Source organism: Papaver somniferum, chromosome 7 (assembly GCF_003573695.1).
Source record: "Papaver somniferum cultivar HN1 chromosome 7, ASM357369v1, whole genome shotgun sequence".
NCBI lineage: Eukaryota > Viridiplantae > Streptophyta > Magnoliopsida > Ranunculales > Papaveraceae > Papaver > Papaver somniferum.
The window spans coordinates 221,778,376-221,793,448 of NC_039364.1; the positions used below are offsets into that span (position 1 = coordinate 221,778,376).

The 15,073-nt window shown below is 36.7% G+C and overlaps 1 protein-coding gene across 1 annotated transcript; it reads right to left on the reverse strand.

The window, feature by feature from the left end:
* Nucleotides 1-7,736: 7,736 nt before the first annotated feature.
* Nucleotides 7,737-10,051, reverse strand: LOC113293389 (equilibrative nucleotide transporter 2-like). Its single transcript, XM_026542044.1, has 9 exons — nucleotides 9,954-10,051; nucleotides 9,747-9,851; nucleotides 9,454-9,613; nucleotides 9,199-9,341; nucleotides 9,001-9,106; nucleotides 8,701-8,868; nucleotides 8,441-8,612; nucleotides 8,090-8,348; nucleotides 7,737-7,857 (listed from the first exon to the last, which is right to left on the reverse strand). Exons 1-9 carry the CDS (start codon nucleotides 9,978-9,980, stop codon nucleotides 7,750-7,752), a joined length of 1,248 nt encoding a protein of 415 aa, XP_026397829.1. The 5' UTR covers nucleotides 9,981-10,051; the 3' UTR covers nucleotides 7,737-7,749.
* Between the last annotated feature and the right edge of the window lie 5,022 nt (nucleotides 10,052-15,073).

A 15,073-nucleotide genomic window follows, 5' to 3' on the forward strand; every position in this document is an offset into this window, starting at 1 on the left:
GATTAAGGTATAGTCGCGCTCCATACATACATCCTTGAATCCCAAAAGAACTCCGCGCAATTGATTCCCTTAGCTGGGGGAGTGTTACGATATGTAAGTAACACTTTGGTTTATCTCTTTAGGTGTATTAATATATGTAAGTAACACTTGGCTTAGTGTCAAACTGAATATCAACAGTAATTTTATTGTTTCTCCCTCGCAGTGTTTCATTGTTGGCTATTTTTGTTTTCTCAAGTGTTTTGGGCCAAATATTCGTTATTGTCGTTTCTTAGATCTCTTCCTTCCTTGTAAATAAGCTGCATAGTCGTTCGCTATTCCCGTTTAATTACGAGTTAGGTACTTTCTTGACTCCTTCCTTATCTTCTCGCAAATTTTACTAGCAAGTTCTGCTCATATTGTGCAACACCATTCAAGCAGTTCATGCCAATGCTTAGCTTGTTTTTCTTTGGAACAAAATGACAGAGATACAAACCACAAATTAATCACATATTTAGATATGGGAGTCGAATCGTTTGGCGAACGTTCAATGCGTCTTTATATTGTAATTACTCTAAATGAATTTGACCTTCCTAGCTCCATTATTACGTAGCATGCACCAAAGCATGAACGTGCAATTTGGGGATAATGTTTTTAATTGGGGATATAAATTAATATTTTCATCCAATAGTTTCTACTAAGGGGTGATTTTCAAGTATGAAAATACTAAAATACCTTTAGTATTTTAACTTCTTTTCTACTTCCCTTCTCCTTCTCTTTATTTCTTCTTTTCTGCCGGCTCCTCTCTTTGATTTTCATTTTATCCATCATCGATTTCATCATTGTTTCAAAAAAAACGGCGATTAACTTATCGAAAAATGGGTTATTTGTCCAAATATTTTCAAAATCTAATGGACGAGTAAAAATTAGTATGGGTGAAATGGACACCAAAAAAATAGTAAGAATGAAACTGGATTCATCCTGGCTTAAACTTAAAAAAGAATGAGGATGAAATTGGATACATCCTGATGTAAATTAAAAATAAGAAAAAATATTTGAAAATGGTGAAACTGTTTACATACTGGCTATTTTTACATTCTCGTCCATTTAAATAGTATCAAATTTTACATGTCTTTTTCACCCAAAAATTATTAATTTTGATCTTTTTAACTAATTTTTTGTTGAAAGAAACTGATATGGACACCAATCCATGCCTTTTTAAGTCCAAGGTCAAGGTCCATGCCTATATGAAATGACACCATGCCTATACGAAATGACACCATACCTCCAAACATTGAATTTCGGCTTGCAGTTGCTAGAGTTGATGAAGTTGTTTCAAAGATTTTACCTTTGACATTAAATCTCACCTTGTCAGTATGGTTTTCCATGTTAAAATATTGGAAAATGGGTCATTTGCCCAAATATTTTTAAAACATGGTTGTTGTAAAGACCCTCAAGCTCGTCAACGCTATTAGACTAGTCAAGAGACGTATTAACCGATAACAACTCGATTAGTTTAACACGAACGTTAATTAGTAGAAATTAATCTAACAACGATCTAACTACGAAACTAGTAACGTTGAATAGATCTCAGGAAGTTGTATAGAATGGACTATTCGAACGTGTCATTCGGATACCGGACGAAGAAGATATCATCGAAACCGTGTGAAGGGCAAAATAGTCATTTGGTGTTTTAGCCGACCCGGCTTCCCTTATCCTTTGAGGAGTGTCCCAATAACCAGCTTTGGTCTTATCTACCCAACCGAGAAGATAAACTCGATTCTTTTCTTATTCTTCTTCATTCTTCTTTTATTTCTTTTCTCTCCCTCTTCTTCTTCCTCTGTGAGCGATTGAGAGTCTGTTTGAGAGAGTTAGAGAGATACACTCGTTGAGATAGAGTGGATGAAGTATAAGATGTTACTAAGTAATTGGTGATGGTGTTGAAGTTAGTTTGAGCATGGGAGGAGAAGAAAGTGATGATGTGACCGATGGAAATTAGGGTTTCTAAAGTTAATTGAGAGAAGTTATGAAATTGAATCTCCGATGAGTTCGAGGTGATGGGTTTTCATTATTGATAGATAAGAAGAAGATTTAATATATGATTCCTAATTTGCAGTGAAGGAACAAAAGTTTAGGGAATCTGCACGTTGTGTTGGAGTTCGAATTGGGCAAAGATGGATAAGATTTAAATAGAATTGTAAGATGGGTTTGTTAATTGAAGCTTCTGAAGTTGTTGTGGTGGTAAATTGGGAAGATAGGTTTATATTGAAAATACCTAGGGCTTTGTTGAAGCATTAGAGAAATCAGATGAGATAATATATGGATTTGGATGATTGAGAGGATTATAATGGAGTTGCAGGTGAAACCTTAATCTCAGATGATGAAATTGATAGTTTGATGTTGTGATGCTGAGTTGAATCAAAGTAAAGAAGAATTGGTTTTCATGGAACCAACGGAACCATTTGAGGTTAGAATTCCCGATGAAGTCAAGTCTCAAGTGAAGAAATTGATGGTGGTGATCGATGTCCAGATTGGAAATCATAATTCCTGGGTTTAGTGGAGATGATACTGGGAATTAAGGTTAGGGTTTCATAAGAAGGGACTCATTGAAGCAATTCAGAGGATGTAAACCCTGGGTAAGTTTTTAAATTATTTTAATGGTGATATTATAAGAATGAATGCTCAAATTATTGAGTTAAGATGTTGTTGATGAAATTGTAATGATAATGGTGGAGGATGAATGTTATTTGAGTTGGTATGATGTTGGTATGGAAGATGCTGGAAATGATACTACAACCTAAATTGTAATTTAGGTTGTGTGGATTAGAGGGGAACTGCTTCGGATGTGAACTACAGGGAGGATTGGGAAGTGGTGTAATTATGTCGTTAGTATTGTGAGTTCAAGTTAGATATACTTTGAAATGGATATGGTAATGAGTTGGTTAGTACAGGGCTGGGGTTATGGTTATAAAATTTGAATTGTGAGTGATGGAGATGAACTGAAATGGGTTGTTTCGGTTTATGCTTGATATGAGCTGGGACTAATGTGTATGAAGGTGGTTGTGTGTTGTTGGTCTGAGATGTTGGGTATTCTAAGATGCATGTGTTGGTATTATTATGTGGGAGGATGAAGTTTAAAGGGTTGTGTAGTAGGTGCTTCTATAAGGAATGAGTTGGAGGAATTTTCTATGGAAATGTATCCAGAATTGAAGTCATAGAACTAGAGCTTTTGAATGTGAATTATTGTCTAAAATTAAGTGTTGAATGTTTGGCCATGAGAATGATTTCAAGTGGTGATGCAGGGTTTAAAGTTGAATCTGTGGCCAAGTGAGATTATTGTAGTTCAGTTAAATGAGTTGGTGAAATGAAGATAGGTTGGAATGGTGATTTCAGTGTAGGCTTGCTTAAAGCTGCAACTGCAGGTAGGCTTAATCTTTGATTATAATTGAAATTTGAAGTATAATTTGAATGAATTAATTGATGTAATATGTAGATTGAAATTAAACTTGAGTAGAGTTGTAGAGTTAGAGCCTCAGCTGTGTGAGAAGAACCCTTGGCCTGTCTGACTGAGTTTATTCAGTCTGACTCGAGTTTGTTATTGTCTGACTCAGTATCTGACTGAGTTGAACCGGTGTTAACTCACTGAGTTTCTCTTTTGACCCGAGTTGACCAGTTCACCTGACCTTGACCGAGTTGGATTGGTTGACTAGACCTGACCTTGATTGTTGACTTGACCTTTGACTGAAATTTACCGTTAGTTGACCCATTGACCGTTAGTGACTGTTAGTTGACTCAGATGGAATGGACTTTAGTTAATGGGCTTGTTTAATGGACTTGGGCTTAGGACAATTTTCCTAAGTAGATATTTTGGACCTCCTGTGGTCTGAATTAGCCTTTGGTTTCTTCTACAAAGTTTTAGATAATAATAATACTTATTCATTGAACTATAGAACCAACCCAATTTAATTAGTAAACCTTAGTCATGCTAAATATAGAGAATCAAAAGGTGTAAAGTCATAAATGAGCTTAGAATCATTAAATAGACTTGTATGATTCTTGTGTGAGCCATTTTGGCTAGATTTTTAGAGTTCTTGTGTGATTAACAATTAGCCTATATTAACAACGATCGAATCAAAGGATGAACCAGTGGATCGTGGACCTTGTGGTAGGCGTGGCTTATCATCAAAAGAGGTGGGAATATATTTGACTCCTTTTTACAAAAGTCTTTGTTTAATAAACTCATGCATTGTCAGTTTATGCATTCAATGCTTTATTTAATTTGCATTATGATTACTCTGTTGATTCTGTTAATATTTCCATGGTTTGGAAAGAACCTGTAATGTTTTGTTGTAAATATGAACTGTTAGGGGAAATGAGAATTTCCACGTATGGTATATAGGATACGCTCCTTCACATTTATATCTACATGAATTCAACTTTTATACTTAGAGTGGGTCATCGTGGTCTTGGTGATATCAATAGCTAATGAGTGTCGTTAGCACGAGTATTATACATTTTTTGAATAAGGAGTTTGTCCATATACATGTTTGTTTATTTCAGTGAGGATACGCTATTTCACATTTCTACCTACATGAATTCAGCTTTTATGCTTACTATGGGTCATCATGGTTTTGGTGATATCAATAGCTAATGAGTGTGGTTAGCACAAATAGTATACATTATTTGAAGAAAGAGTTTGTCCATATTCGAGTTTAATTATTTCAGTGACTTGGTCACTTTTTAATGTTTGGGAAAATATGTATTATTTTCCAACTCTTGTTTTTGATTACATGAAAGTTAAATGTTATTTCCATTGGGCACCCCTTTTAGGGATGATGTGCTCACCCATTCCCACTTTTAGTTTCAGAGACAGATCAGAGTTGCGCAGCGAAAGCTTTAAGGGTCGAGATCATTAGTTGTTTAACTTCTGCTATGTTTATTATGTTGCATGTTATATTTGTAAACTAAACGACTATTGTATATGTATCGTTTGAGAGAAGTTCTTGTATATATATATGTTTCAGAGCGGGTTAGTTTTTGGGTTAAGTTTTGTACCAGATTTCTTAATTGAATGCTTAATTATAGGATTTAGATTTTTAGTGCCTCTGTATTTAGTTGATCGCTTGGATTAGTCAGCTGCTAGCTTTGGGGGCGCTACAGTTCTAATGGACGAGTAAAAATTAGTATGGGTGAAATGGACAAAAAAATAGCAAGGATGAAACTGAATTCATCCTGGCTTAAACTTAAAAAATAGCGAGGATGAAACTGGATGCATCCTCATGTAAATTAAAAATAAGAAAAAGTATTTGAAAATGGGTATGATGAAATTGTTTATATCCTGGCTATTTTTACAATTTTTGTCTATTTAAACAGTATCAAAATCTAGATGTCTTTTTCACCCATGAATTGTTGATTTTGGTCTTTTTAACCAATTTTGTGTTAAAATATCCATTCGGGGTGTAGGTTGAATCTTTGCGTACTTTGATGCATGATGTGTATATATATACCAACTCACGGAAGTGAAAATTAGGGTTCGTTAGTTTTTGTTTTTCTTACGCACAGTTTTGGATCCATTCGAGTTATTACAATGGGAGATCAACTGTCTAATATCCGTAGAATCTCTAGATATCATGATGCAGTCACGGGAAATATTATACGAAGTAGAGAACCAACCACTGTTGATCTCAACACTTTACCGAAGCTTGCTCTTATCGCATTATCCTAACGCCTGAGTTAGAACATGAAGCTATCGAAGACATGAAACACAGTTTGATTGGTCGTATTGACACCAAGAAACATGACATGAAGTTGGAGATCGCAACAGAAAACCTTTTATCACAATGGAAAATTCATGGAAGATGCAAATTTATCTCTTTACCCAAGGGTTTCTTTACAATGACATTTCAAACGCTGAAGATGCAAACAAAGTTCTAGAAGACGGCCTTTACATCATTGAGATGACTGTAAAACAAATTACAATCATCCATGATGTTCGCGTTCAACCATGGACGACTGGTTTTGATCCGGAAAAACAAAAAACTTCGTCGATACTTGTTTGGGTTTAATATCAGGCTTGAGGAAAGAATATTAGACGAAAAAAATCCTGCGAGGTATGTCAGCAACTCTTGGTAAACCTGTCAAAGTTGATGAACTAACTTTGAAAAACACGTTTGGTTATTATGCATCAGTTTTAATTGAGATCAATTTTTCAAAATCGATTGATAAACCTGTTTACGTTCAATCAAGTTGGGATCCTAAGGGTTACGCACAGGTGGTGGAAAATCCAAAACATCCTGGGTTTTTGCAAGCACGACAAGGTTTTAGGTCATTTTATTGATCAATGTAAAGCTAAATCACGGCCTGTAGCTGAAAAATTGTTGCTTTTAAGTCAGGTAATGTAGCAGATAATAATTTTAGAGATCGTAGAAGAGGTAACAGGAACATAGACTTTGTTCCCCCAACAACTGAAGAAGTCAACAATAATAATAAATCGTTACAGGCGAGAAGACAATCTGTATTCGAATTAGATAAGGGTACAAAAACTAAATTCAGTGACAACGGTGCTGAAAATTCGGGTAACGTAAACACTGGGAAGTTTGATGTTCTTAAAAATATGGACGGACTGAGACAGATGATGTGATGGGTGACAACCAAGAAGGTGAGGGTGAAGAAGTGGAAAATGCTTATGATGAGTCATCTAAAGATGTAAGGGATAAACCTATAACTCCTGAAGTTTATATCTGTAGTCAGCAATCGAGAATAATCCCGCCGGTTCTTGGAGCTGATGGAGTTGTTGTGAATGACACCGTACCTGAAACTATTGTATCGGAGAGCAGTACCTCAGTCATCTCCCCTACTACTCAAAACTCAGTAACAGTAGTTGATGATCCCACTATTACTGAAATTAGACAGGAGGTTGTTACTGGTAACAATAAAAGACGTAAATGTACGGATAAATCTAAAGAGAATCTCTCGTAAGAGGAAATACGTATGTTAAAGTTCGCTCAAGATATTATAGATGCTGCAGCAAATAATATTATTGATGAATTAGCGGAGAAGGTGGCCAATGAGGATGTGGAACAAGTTGAAACAGATTATAATAAAGGGATGGATGCTGATATTAATCGATCAGCGATTATACCTTATATTCCTAAGGGGTCTATAATAAACTCCCCTAACAAAGATAAAGGGTTTGACCCTATTGCGGAGGAAGAAGCTCATAGAGTCTTGAAGTTTATAAATATGAAGTTACGGAGGAAGAAGCTCAGATAGTCTTGAATTTTAAATGAAGTTATATTGCTAGAGTGATGATTACTACGGACACGAGTATTCGGTAAGGTGCTTGGGATTCGTGTGATATTAATGTTTGAAGTTTAACGGGTGTTATAGATTTTTACGTTTTCATGTAAAGGCCTATTTTGCCCATTTTTATTTCTTAAATTTTTAGATGTTTTGTCTGTCCTTTAGCTCTCTAAAAGGTCAGGGATTCTAGGGTCCCCTGGTAATTATTTGTAATTAATGTTTTTGGCTTTTATATTATAGCTTAGCTGCATAAAAAAGTAAATATATACAAACTCAATCTTATCTTTCCATTTTAAAAATAAATAAATAATAAATTCCTGCTCGCAAACACAAGTAATGTAGGTGTAAGCTGCCGAAGGATCTAAAACTGCTTCGGCTGATGTTGCTGCTGGTGGACTGAAAACACTAATAGGCAAGCAAGTACTTTCTCTCTACATCTTTCTTTCTCCAAGAAATGTAGTATGCAAGAGCTCACCAACCTTTACCAATGAGCCATACCCAACTAAGTGTTACCCCTGCAAGTACACCTCCGCCAAGAAACAATACGAGCAGATTCCCCAGTGCATTTTTCTCTGGTCCCTGCAAAAATAATGCGCATTCGTCTCCATCAGATTTTCAGCTAGATTTTTGAGGGGGCTTAGGCGAAATTGAAGTAATGAACATTCCTTCAGCTTTCTGGATTTTGTAAGGTACGTACAAGGCTGTCGCCTTATGTTCATGTGGATGCTGATTCCCATTCCATGCTGTGATTTATAATATGGTATGAAACAAAAATCGCTTACTGTTACACAGTTCCGCGGGAGTTACTAACCTTATAGTTTTTTGGCGCCCCAGTTAGAAGACAAACAGGGAGATATCCTTGACTTAAACCTAAAAATGAAGTCAGCATTATCATCCATCCCTGATCTCCATACTTTGCCGCGTAGTAAAAACATGGAATCAGTAAGAAACGAGAAAAAGACACAATGAGCAGCCAGCGACGCGACTTCAACTTCAAGGAATCAATAAGCGGAATGTATCTTCCAATAAGATTCGACACATTCTGTGTTGCAATTATCAGAAGCACATACCTGAAACCATTCCCAAGAAGTACAAGAGATTCATGAAAAGCCTTGGGGCAAATAACATGATATTCGCAATTTCTAAATGTTTAACAACTTACCATGATCCCAAGCTATGTTTTCTAGTATCTTCTGATAAAAACCCGGGAAAAATTGAAAATGTCAATACAAATGTGACAAATATTGCAATTGCGTAGTCCATGTTTTGAGCAAGCAACTGTTTGTTGTTTAGGCGCGCCATGTATGCAGGGTTCTCCTCTGAAGCCTGCATTAGTTTCCGAAACCTACTTGTAAGAAAATCTGAAGCTGACGGGAAAAAGAACAAAAAACAGGTAGAGACATGGCGCTCTTTTCCTTCTATTAGTACGTACCTGTATTCCACCAGCAGCAAGATCAGCGAAAACAGTTTTAGATCCTTCTGAGGCTGCTTTCGAACGGTAGCACTTTACAGTAGGCAGTTTCGGGAAGACATATGCATAAAGAATTAGACAAAGTAGCTCAAATAACATGGAGACTGCGAAGTACATCACTGCAATATAAAATCAAGATACACTACATAGTGTAAGTACTAAGAATAAGAGATTAACATATATTCGATATCGTTTTATGTTTCTCTAGTAAATCCATAAATTAAACGGGCAATGTTAGAGTTTTTACGTACTAGCACCCTTACGAAGACCATTCCTTGAATTTTCAAACGCTGCTTTTGTAATTAACCTCAAACCGGTAGTTAGGACACCAGAAGCAGCCATACCAGCCAAGAAAGACTTCAGGGGATGGATGTAAACAAAAAGGTTAGGCACGCATGCCAAAGATAAACTGCGGAAGAATACAAATGTCACAGGAAGAAGGCTCTCACTTGAATGAAGTCAGGGCACATTAAGGATAGATCTCCTATCATTCCACCTTGAACAAAAGCATCACCAACTCCGAATGCACCACTAACTATACATATACCAACGTACGTTCCAATCCCTCCTTTCCCGGATGTGCCAAGTCCAACTATATGCGAAAAATCATTGGAAACCAGGATGATTCATAAATCAATTTATTTTTTCAGGTGCTATAACGATATCAAACGAGAACATATATAAGATGTTGGGGCCGGGCTCACTTACAACAAGAATCATTAAAGAGCTCATGAAGAAAAGGAAATAACCAAACAAGTTCCTTTTTCTTGTGTTTATCTTTGCTTCGTTGTAGGATAGAATTAGCAATACTCCAACTGCTAAAGGTTGATAGACTATGGGAAGAACCCTCGCCGGATGGTATTTCTACAAGATGAAGAAAACAGAAAATTGATCATTCATTTCGAAACTAAATAAAGTCGAGAATATGCCTTAGACTAGTAATCCGACGGCCAAAAGCATAGTAAGAAATAAGAAATTGCGTCACCAGGAACCGTACCGGGAACAAGATAGCGTAGTAATCTATAATTGATACCATACTATTCCACGAGAAAAGGCATCCAATTCCTAGAAGCCAACAGACTACCGTCGCTGCAAACTTTCCCTGATCATACAACAAGGAGGGTACATTATTAGAAGTTCACTTTTCACAAAACTAAGTCTACATGAACACGAAAAAAAGAGTCAAGAGTAAAGATTATCAGACCTCTCCTTTTTCAAACTGAATTGCCATGGAATTCTTTCCTTGATAGTTCCTACTTCCTAGAAAATATGCAATCCAGAAACACTAAATATAATTTCTGCAATATGTCTGATCAAGAAGAACGAAAGGTTCTCTTTACAGATTGCCAGGATCGGTACAAAATCTCCGTTGATGCGTACACAGCTGGTCGTGATATTAGTACACAGCTGGTCGTGATATTTGATATTCCTGCAGGTACATACAGAGGCTTCGAAAGTCTCCTCTCTGGAATCACATGGGCATAATAATTAATTGATGCAGGGCATACTACAATTCCAGAAGTTTCCGCTTAGAGGTTTGGCTTCCATGGTTTCCTAGTTTCAGTCTTTCTTATTTTTAGGATTCTTTTAGATTTCCTTTTAGTTTTCTGTTTCCTAGTTTAGTTATTCTTCAAGCCTATATAAAGGCTAGATTAAGTCTTGTAAGAACTATCTATTACTCAATCAAATTATTAAACACAAAACTTATCTTTCTCTTCTTGCTTGAATTCCCTTCTCTTCTTGCTTATAGCAATCTAGTATTGCTTTCTTTTACCTTGTTCCACATTAGTTGGTATCAACCGCTTAGTTTTAGGTTCTCATCCTATAACTTGATCCTTTACATCGCTTCCGCAACACCTTTCAGTCCTTTTTTTTTAGTTCCTTTTCGTTTACAAAAAAAAAAAAAAAAAAAAAAAAAAAAAAAAAAAAACATAAAAAAAAAAGAAATATGACTGCTCAACCAGTTATTCTAGCAGCAATCGAAGCTCTCATCAAATCTCATACCGAGATTTTGGCAAAAAACATTACTGAAGCTCTTGAGAAGTCCATGGAGGACAAATTAGGGTTAAGAGATACCAAGCTTGAAACCATGCAGAATCAACTTTTGAAGGTTGCAAAACATATAAATCTAGATTTGAATATGCCTGAGCTTGTAGACTTAGAAGGAAAAACTAAAGAAGATATACTTCAGTTTTTACAGAATGATGAAGTACCTGAAGATGTATTGCGTACTTTAAACATTAAGAAACCATATGAAGGTTTCATAGGTCATTCAAAGAAGAAGATAGTTTCTCCTGCACTTGACAGTGATGATGAAGATGAACGTGAGAACGATCTAGAGAAGAATTGGATTGAAGAACGACGTTTAAAAACTGGTCACAACCCTTACAGTTCTTTACCAGAATATAAACTAAAAGCTGATATTCCCAACTTCTCTGGAAATTTTCGTATTGAAGAACTAACTGATTGGTTCTTTGAGGTAGAAGCTTTTTTCGAATTCATGGAAGTCCCTGAAGATTCTAAGGTTAAACTTGTGACATACAAACTCAAAGGAGGAGCTGCAGCTTGGTGGGATAAGATCTGTGATGATCGTAGAAACGCTAACAAACCGAAAATACGTACTTGGAAACGTATGAAAACTTTGATTAGGGATAAGTTCTTACCTAGAGACTTTATGCAGCAACTTTTCATCAAATTACAAAACATTCAGCAGGGGGCACGAACTGTTGAAGAATATGTGTCAGATTTTTATAATTTGGTCGCACGAAATCAACTCAAAGAATCTGAAGAACAGTTAGTTGCAAGATTCATTGAGGGACTGAATAGATTAATACAAAATGGTATGACTCATTCAGTTTTTACTATGGTCGAAGCTGTGCAGCAAGCTATTAAGATAGAAAATCGTCTTCTTCGTTCTTCTAGGATTTATCCATCCAGACAAGGGCGTTATCAAAATACTTACAGGGGTACCAATTCATCTCAAAACTTTTCTCCAGATACTGTTTTGAATATTCCCAGGCCTCCTTATGATGATGTTAGCCATTCACATCGACAACCTAGCCATATTGTGCCTTATACTCCACCTCTGGCTACACCTATCTTAGCCAATCCAGTTGATCTTCAGCCGGGTCAGCAGTCTCACTCTCTGCAACCAACTCCTCCTACTACAGGGAATCGGTTTCATAACAGGCAAAACAATTTCCACCGCAACAGCGAGCTAATACTTATACAAAATTTCGTGGAGATAAGTGCAATAAATGTCAGCAATCGGGGCACACTTCTAGTGATTGTCGGAAATTCAATGCTTTGATTGGTGAACCTCAGTTCATTAATGAAGTCACTGGTGCGCTTAATGAGTTCGAAGATGAAGACTCACCTGGTGATGACGACGAGTTTGTTGGGATGATTCGTCCATTATTTCTTACTCAACAATGCAAGTCTCAGAGACACAGTATTTTAAATCAAGATGTTATATTGGGGGTAAAATCTGCAAGATGATAATTGATAGTGGCAGTGTGGATAATTATATTGCTGATCACGTAGTTAAGAAGCTTGAACTACCAGTAACTTCTCATCCAGAACCTTACACTGTAGGATGGGTTAATGCCTCTAGCACACAGAAGATTACTCTTCAGTGTTATGTGTCATTCTCTTTTGAGGGTTATGAAGACACAGTTCTATGTGATGTCATTAATATGACGGCAACCCATCTTCTTCTTGGCAGACCTTGGCAATACGATCTTCACGCGGTTCACAATGGATTCGAGAATACTTACACTTTTGTTCATAATGGGAAAACAAGGTTCTTAGTCCATCCAATTCCACTTCAAACTCTTGTGCGCAGACTGATGCTGTCGTAGCCACTGTTATTCGTTCTTTGCACCCACAACATTCTTTACATTCCCATGAAGATTCTAAGCCTATGATTGAGTTTCCTGCAAAGGTGAAGCCTTATTATTTCAATATAATGTTTTATTTCCAGATGAACTACCAACTGCATTACCTCCTTTACGGAATATTCAACACTGCATCGATTTTATTCCTGGAGCCTCTTTACCAAACCAAGCACACTATCGCTTGAGTCCTGCTGAGCATGAGATATTACAGGGACAGGTAAATGATTTGCTTACAAAGGGTTTGATACGACCTAGCAACAGTCCTTGTGCCAGTCCTGCCTTCTTGGTTAGTAAAAAAGACAATGGATGGAGGATGTGTATCGATTGCAGAGCATTAAATCGCATCACCATTCCTTATAGATTTCCGATCCCGCGTATTGATGATATGATTGATTTACTGTCGGGCTCTATTTTTTTACTAAGTTGGATTTACGCAGTGGTTACCACCAAATACGCATTCGAGGTGGAGATGAGTGGAAAACAGCATTCAAGACACGTGAAGGTTTATATGAATGGCTGGTCATGCCATTTGGGTTATCTAATGCACCTAGTACTTTTATGCGACTTATGAATCAGGTTCTCCAACCCTTTCTCAGTAAATTTGTTATTGTCTATTTTGATGACATACTAATTTTTAGTCGCAGTGAGCCAGAACACCTCCAACATCTTTCACAAGTGTTTCAAGTTCTTGCTGACAACTCTTTATATGTTAATTTGAAGAAGTGTACCTTCATGGCTTCTTCAGTAACATTTTTGGGATATGTGATTTCTACTGATGGTATTCATGTCGATCCTTCTAAAGTTCAAGCAATTGAAGATTGGCCAGTTCCTACTTCTATTCGTGATGTTCGTAGTTTTCATGGTTTGGCTTCTTTCTATCGAAGATTTGTGAAGAACTTTAGCTCTATTTCTGCACCTTTGACTGACTGTCTCAAGAAGGAGAAGTTTGAGTGGACGGAAGCAATGGAAAAGCTTTATTCTTCTTAAAAAAAGCTTTGTACGGCACCAATTCTTGCACTTCCGAATTTCAACAAGCCTTTTGAAATAGATTGTGATGCATCTGTTGTTGGTATTGGTGCAGTATTATCACAGGAGGGTCATCCAATTGCATATTACAGTGAGAAGAATTCAGATGCACAAAAGAAATGGTCTACATATGAATTAGAGTTATTGGCTCTTGTTCAATCTCTTAAGCAGTGGCATACTTATCTTATACATAGGGAATTTGTTGTCAACACTGACAACCATGCTTTGAAGTTTTTGAATACTTCTGCTAAAGTTAACAGAATGCATGATCGATGGCTTTCCACACTCAACAAATACACTTTCTCCGTGAGACATAAAAGTGGCAAATTGAATCAAGTTGCTGATGCCTTAAGTAGAAGAAGTCATATTAACTACAATTCGTAATGAGAGTTATGCATTTGACTATATCAAAGACATTTATCCAGAAGATGAAGATTTTGGCAAACTATGGGATCAATGCAGTTCTCAAACTCATGGGGTTGATGATTTTCTTATAAGAAGGTTTTCTTTTTAAAGGGAATCGATTATGTATTCCTCAAGGGTCTTTACGTTTACATCTTATGCGAGAATTACATGGCAGTGGTCTTGGTGGTCATTTTGGGAGAGATAAAACCATTGCCCTGATTGAAGAAAGATTTTCTGGCCATCTTTGAAACGTGATGTACAAAAGTTCGTACAAAAATGCATGGTCTGTCAGAGAGCAAAGGGTACAATTCAAAATACCGGGTTGTATACTCCTTTACCAGTTCCTGATGCACCTTGGGTTGATATAAGTATGGATTTTATACTTGGTTTACCTCGTACTGCTAGAGGTAATGATTCTGTTATGGTCGTAGTTGATCGTTACTCTAAAATGGCTCACTTCGTGGCTTGTAAGAAATCAACTGACGCTTCTAATGTTGCTTCTTTGTTCTTTAAAGAAGTAGTAAGATTGCAGGGGTTCCAAAGTCTATCACTTCTGACAGAGATACCAAATTTTTGAGTTATTTCTGGAAAATTTTATGGATGCGCTTAGGCACAGTTCTACAATTCAGCACAACTTCACATCCGCAAACTGATGGACAGACTGAGGTTGTTAATAGATCACTTGGGAATTTGATTAGAGCTAAGTGCCTGGATAATAGTAAGCAGTGGGATGTGTTATTGCCACATATGGAATTCGCTTTCAACACTTCTGTGAATCGTTCTACTGGGAAAACTCCATTTGAGATTGTGTACTCTAAAGTACCTAATCATACTCTTGATTTGGTAGCCTTACCCACCACACAGAGTACAAACACTGCAGCCGACTCTTTTGTAGACAAAGCAACTGAATTACATAATGAAGTAAAATCTAAACTGGAGAAGTCCAATTCTAAATATAAAGAGGATGCTGATAAACACAAGAGGTTTAAAACCTTCA